The sequence below is a fragment of the Octopus bimaculoides genome, chromosome 15, assembly GCF_001194135.2.
Source record: "Octopus bimaculoides isolate UCB-OBI-ISO-001 chromosome 15, ASM119413v2, whole genome shotgun sequence".
In the NCBI taxonomy this organism is placed as follows: domain Eukaryota; kingdom Metazoa; phylum Mollusca; class Cephalopoda; order Octopoda; family Octopodidae; genus Octopus; species Octopus bimaculoides.
The window spans coordinates 15,143,709-15,150,416 of NC_068995.1; the positions used below are offsets into that span (position 1 = coordinate 15,143,709).

The 6,708-nt window shown below is 36.7% G+C and overlaps 1 protein-coding gene across 2 annotated transcripts in view; it reads left to right on the plus strand.

Moving 5' to 3' along the window:
- Positions 1-6,708, plus strand: part of LOC106876865 (protein YIPF3) — a 35,178-nt gene that overhangs the window by 9,400 nt on the left and 19,070 nt on the right. For both annotated transcript variants that reach the window (XR_008265607.1, XM_014925604.2), the window contains exons 3-6: positions 3,479-3,570; positions 5,006-5,112; positions 5,705-5,750; positions 6,113-6,205. Coding sequence is in view for 1 of the 2 variants with exons in the window: in XM_014925604.2 (XP_014781090.2) it covers positions 3,479-3,570; positions 5,006-5,112; positions 5,705-5,750; positions 6,113-6,205 (338 nt within the window). In the remaining variant the exon portion in view is untranslated. The remainder of the gene's footprint in view (positions 1-3,478; positions 3,571-5,005; positions 5,113-5,704; positions 5,751-6,112; positions 6,206-6,708) is intronic.

Genomic DNA, 6,708 nt, shown 5'->3' on the forward strand with positions numbered 1-6,708 from the left:
TATGGAATCTTTTTTCTGAAACAAATATGTTTAATGTTTTTGCTTCTTTCAGAAATTTCTGATTGATTAAGTGGTATTTTGCTATTTCAACCAAAGTATGGCACTGCATGGATTTTATTGATTGATATGGAAACATATTTAGCATCTAAGGAGTTTATTCAAATGATTTTCATTATTGTTTGTGGAAGACAGCTACATAAAGGAGTGCCAAGCTCTAATTGTGGAGGGTACTTATGGAAGGAGTACTCCCAGGAATATGTGGAACAAAGTGGTGAGAAAGGATCTTCAAATGCTGGACCTCACTGAGGAAATGACAAGAGACCGGGAGATGTGGCAATTTGCTGTACTTGATAAGACATGTCAAGCTAAGTTAAATCGCTACAGGCTTGTCCTTTCAGGTGCTGGGGCCACTTAAAAAGCACCCATGCCAGTGCTGTGTAAGCATACTCATGCCAGCTTCTGGAGATGAATGGGTTTGTTGTGCTTTTACCCAGCCATACACGCATGCACATGGCCCGGTGGTGCACAGGATGGTAACATAAAGCATCAACAGAAATTTTAATGTTCGTCTCATTTCCTCTGCCAATTTGGACAAAAAGGTTTTCATGAAATATTATACGCTACTTGTAATGCATAAGTACTGTCAATATTTTATCATTGGAAAATGGCCTAAAACAAAGATAAAACCCAGTGCAGTATACTCAAATCTGATTAATCTGCATTTTGGGGTGGAGGGGGCATAGTTGGTGTCGAAAATTGTTTTAGTCAACAACAATTTGAGGAACCTGATTAATGTTTGTTGCAAATTTGGAGGAAAGTAACTGGATACTCTTCAAGATATGGCCCTTAATGCTGCAAAAGTACTTTTAAAATGCAGTTTATCTGCCCCTGGGCCTGCATTAGGCAAAAAGTTGAAACTTTTTTGGGCCCATGACACTCCATGGACCCTATGTAATGCATGTGTAAAATTTCATTAAAATTGCTTGGGTGGATCTTGAGTTTTAACGACATGACAAACAGACAGACACACCCTGTGATTTATATATATATAGATGTGTACCTATGTCCATACACATGTCCCTATGGCATAGATACATGTTTGTAGGTACATTCTTTTGTTTATTTTACTGATATACAATATATTATTAATGGCATAGCATTCACATGTTATACTTCAAGCAATGACTTTTATCATTTTGTGCAGTGTTACCAACTTCCATAACACTTGCAAAGAAATGTGTGTGTATATGTGTGTGTGTATATATATAGCATGCTATCATGGGTTGGACGATTTGACTGAGGACTGGCGAACCAGATGGCTACATCAGGCTCCAATCTGATTTGGCAGAGTTTCTACAGCTGGATGCCCTTCCTAATGCCAACCACTCCGAGAGTGTAATGGGTGCTTTTACATGCCACTGGCATGAAGGCCAGTCAGGCGATACTGGGAACGGCATATATATATATATATATACACAGGAAGGGCATCCAGCTATAGAAACTCTGCCAAATCAGACTGGAGCCTGGTGTTGCCATCCGGTTTCACCAGTCCTCAGTCAAATCGTCCAACCCATGCTAGCATGGAAAGCGGACGTTAAACGATGATGATGATGATGATGATTCTGATCAATAAGTATCCACACTGATGCCATAGTAATGAAGTTATAGCATGCAGAGCTTCATTACCTAATCCTACCAGTTTGAGAATTTTCAGGAATTTGGCTTGCCAAATTTAGGGAATCACATCCATGCTTCCTCGGTATCTCACACAGACTATTTTTCTCAGCAGAATTGTGGAATAAACTCTCTCCTCATTGTTTTCCTGTAGAAGATCCCACTGGGCTTTTTAAATTCAAGACTAAGAATTACCTTGCCTTCATGATTTTCTTAATTTTAATATTTTTATTAGTTCTATTTTTTTTATTACAATTTCATTTTATATTACCATTACTTCTTTTATCATTTCTGTTATTACCTTCGGACCATATTTCCACCAAATCCTTTTTTCAATTATTATTTTCATCATCATCATCATCATCATTTAACATCTGTTTTCCATGCTGGCATGGGTCAGACGGTTTGACTGAAAACTGGTAAGCTGAAGAGCTGCACCAGGTTCCAATCTGATTAGGCATGGTTTCTACAGCTGGATGCCCTTCCTAACGTCAACCACTCCAAGAGTGTAGTGGGTGCTTTTTACATGCCACTGGTGTGGGTGCCAGTTATGAAACACTGGCATCGGCCATGACTATGATCTCACTTGGCTTGACAGGTCTTCTCAAGCACAGCATATTGCCAAAAGTCTCGATCACTTGTCACTGTCCCTGTGAAGTGCAAGTTCAAAGGGTGCCTTTTATGTGCCACTGACACAGGTGCCAGTTATGCAACACTGGTATCAGCCATGAGTATGATTTCACTTGGCTTGATAGGTCTTCTCAAAGACATCTTTAAATTATCTTAAATACATATATCTATATAAGGTTTTGTAACATTAATGCCATTCTCCTACTTTTCCCTAATCTATTGCCTAAGAACGTGCTGTTTTTGGTAAAGGACCTGTGTTCAGAATGCTGACCGCTTCTCATTCCTTGCTATATGAAATTGTTATATTTGGGGATGGTCATATTCTTGTGCCAAATAACCACATGTACTATAGACTTGATCTTCACTTCAGCTTTATTATCATTATTCTTATTTTAGTGTTCTTTGTCTGCAATCTTTCTTCACACATTCTGTGACCACTTCAGCAACTCTCCATCCCATGTGTCTCCACCTGGAATGGACTAAAATGAATAGGGGAAGACATGTGGAATGAAGAGTTACTGAAGTGGTTATAGGATGTGTGATGAAAGATTTCAAGACAAAGGACACTAAAATAAGATTAATGATGAAGCTGAAGTGAAGACCAAATATATAGTGAAACTGGTTAATTGGCAAAAAAAATATGACCATCCCCAAATATAACAATATCTGTTTCAACACATGATTAAACATCTTTATGAAATTAATTATCTTGTATCTCTTACATCAAGGTCAGCTCTCCAGAATCACATATTTCACAATGATCTAATGAGAGAGTTACTGAATAAGCCTTCACATGGCAGCACAATTTATTAGAAATAGTCGCTAAATTACATTGATATCACATTGTACCCTACTATCTTAAGAATGGAAGGATACATTAAATAATGGGGTCCTAAATATGCAGGATGGTTGTAACTGGAATGACTCTGGTACACAACATTTTCTTCTCTAACCAGTGAATTTTCCCTCTTTATCATAGTCCAAATGTTCCCCTGAAAAAGAAAATCTTTCAAAATTAGTACAGGATGGTCATTCCTGGAATGCCTTTGATCAAGACTGCTCCATCAAGATTGACCTGGGATTAAGCAACAACAGCAATTAATAACTATTTTCATTGTTTCGTTTGTTAAACTCTACCATTAAAATTGTTATTCTTTGATTCCATTTTCTTTAGATTCTAGGAAATCGGATGGAGGAAGATATTCTAAGAACGAGGATGATAATGAAGACGTTCGTCAGAGAATGGGCCAACATGTCACTGAAATTGTAAGTAACAATCTTTACTTAAGCTCTTAACATACACATTTTTCATCAACTTCCATACAAAAAATATATTCTCTTTTGTTATTTATTTTGAATTTGTCTATAAGGAAGACTAAGTGCACAAATTATTTTGGTTCAGTTATGGTTTATGATGAAGTTGCTGATAGAAATGATAGTTACTGATAGCTAATAATAGAAAACGGGAATAACATCAAGAATGAAGTATTTCGGGTTGGAAATAAATGACAGATACCTCAGAGTACAGTGAACATTTATTTTCATTTAAATATCTATTTACTAGACGTCTCTGAACGAAAATTTATGGGATATCTTAAGAGGTTAATTATACAAAGCCATGGAGGCGCAACGGCACAGTGGTTAGGGCAGCGGACTCGCGGTTTCGATTCCCAGACCGGGCGTTGTGAGTGTTTATTGAGCAAAAACACCTAAAGCTCCACAAGTTTCCGGCAGGGGATGGTGGCGAACCCTGCTGTATTATTATATTTTCTGCATAATTATAAAAAATAATCACTTCAAGGTCATGTTCTCAAAAGGTGTAAAACTGATACCAAAATATACCGGCTTTTATTCTCCATTTGGAAAATATTGGTGCTGTGGAATAAGATAGTCTGCTGATTCTCTACTTCAGATTAAACGATGATGATGTTAATGAGATTGTGCAGGTTTCATGCTTAGGTATCACAACAAATACTTCCAGGTCATACTTCAGCTAGATGTAATCATATGCGAGCTTCTTTCACTGGGTGTTATGAAGTTCTTCCACCTCCATCCAACAATTGACTGTACTAAGCTGAAGGATTTACTACATCTTAATTGCTAGAATTATAACAGCCATTGATAATTGACAAAACAAAATATATATAGGCACAGGCGGGGGCTGTGTGGTAAGAAGCTAGCTTCCCAACCACATGGTTCTGGATTCAGTCCTGCTGTGTGGCACCTTGGGCAAGTATCTTCTACTATAGTTTCAGGCTGATCAAAACCTTATGAATGGATTTGGTAGACAGAAACTGAATGAAGCCCATTGTCTATGTGTGTGCGTCTGTGTTTGTATCTCCACTCGCTTGACAGCCAATACTGGTGTGTTTCCCTGTAACTTAGCAGTTTGGCTAAAGAGACCAATAGAATAAGTACTAGGATTACAAAGAATAAATCCTGAGGTCGATTTCTTCGACTAAAACCCTTTCAGGTGGTGCTCCAGCATGGCTGCTGTCAGATGGCTGAAACAAGTAAAAGGATTAAAGAAAGTAAATCACATTGTCTATAATGCCATTTTGGCAACTCCTTGTACAAGACATTGCCCTTCCTTTATAAAAGATTAGTGCTCTAGTCCTTCAGCAATATCTGATCTCAATGTGATATTCAGTAACATCAGCTAACACGGCTAACAGATGCCTTCTTACATTGATATATGCAGATGTGGCAGGCAGGTAAGCAGCAAGCGAAGAAAGCATGGAACCTTTATGGCAACATTGATATTTTGCGTCCATATTTTGATGTTCAACCATATGAAGTAAGGAACAGGTAAGGTATAGCGCTACCATTGTTAACTGTTTTGATCTATCTCACCTAAACCTGATTTCAGAAGTCTTTCCTGTATTTTCATGTTTTAAAAATTTGCTTAAAGTAAGCTATGTGCTTAGTGCTGGCGTCATGGCCCAGTGGTTAGGGCAGTGGACTCGCAGTCATAGGATTGCGGTCAAATCATCCAACCCATGCTAGCATGGAAAGCGGACGTTAAACAATGATGATGATGATGATAGTATTTTGTTAGGTTTCTTACTGATTCTGCCATTCACCACACTTAATTTAATATGGTCAGTCTAATGGAATATGAAAAAATATTAACCCTTTAGCATTCAGATTACTCTGTCAAATGTATTGCTTATTTATTCACATTGCTTTGAATTAATCATGTATTATCTTGTAGCTTTGAGATTTTGATGATGTGATTGTTTATTTTTTAGAAAGACATTGTAGGGTAGGTGTGAGAGGCCAGATCTGACCAGTTTTAACATGAAATAGGTAGAATAGTTTGGCCGGTTTAAGTGCTAAAGGGTTAAACAGCTTTTCTACAGAAATATTTTAATATTCATTTATATTTATTCTTCACTAGGTTAATAGAGTCTCTTATTCCTCGGAAGGCAAGTGTTCAAGTACAGGTTAGTCAATGTCTTTTTTTTTTTTGCATCTAAGACTAGGATTGTTGTTGTTTGATATTTTGTGTCATTTCATTGGATAGTGTTACACAGCAGTGACATTGTTTATGTCTTGTGTAAATGAAAATCCTGTCAGCTCAGTAGTTCACTATGCAATGACACAGAGCAAAAATACTTTACATGGAAGCAAATATGGGTTGATATGAGGAAGAGTGTCTGGCTATAGACCACTGTATCAAGAAGTCTGGTCCAACCCATGCCAGCATGGAAAAGCAGGCATAAAATTAATGATGGTGATGATGATAATGATGATGATATTCATCAACAGATATGATCTTGTAACCATTTTTCCTTTCTGTTTCCAGAGTATTCCAAGGGAACTTTACGGTCCAACAATGGTCATTTTTACCCTTATAGCTCTTCTGCTGTTCCAAATGAAGTCCTCAGGACATCAAGTGGTAAGACAATGTTTGTTTTGTTTCAATAAATGTGTTAACATTAACTTATAGTGTTTCAGGTGAACGTTGTCTCTGAATTATTTGATATCTAAATGATTCAATATTTCTATGCCAACAAATGTACATTTACTTAGTGATTCAACTACAATGAAGATGATGCTTTGCTGATGAGATCAAAATATACTGAAACTGGTTCAGTGTTGTCTCCCATACTTGCTGCAAAAAAAAAAAAAACCCAAACAGTGTTAGACATTGACTAATTTCTGTTGTTACATTACCACATATGAATTTTTAGTTAAATCTTTAATGTTCTAAGCATTGAGAAATTTGTTTATTAATTTTGATTGTATAAAATACTTTTGCCAACCAGAATAGATAAAGGATTATCAAAGTTCTTTAATGAAGACTAGATTTTAAAAAAAAAATGTATTAAATTTACTAATTGATACCAATCTCTCAGTCAGCTTCATCTTAACCAAAGCTATTTTCTATTTATTGTTTGC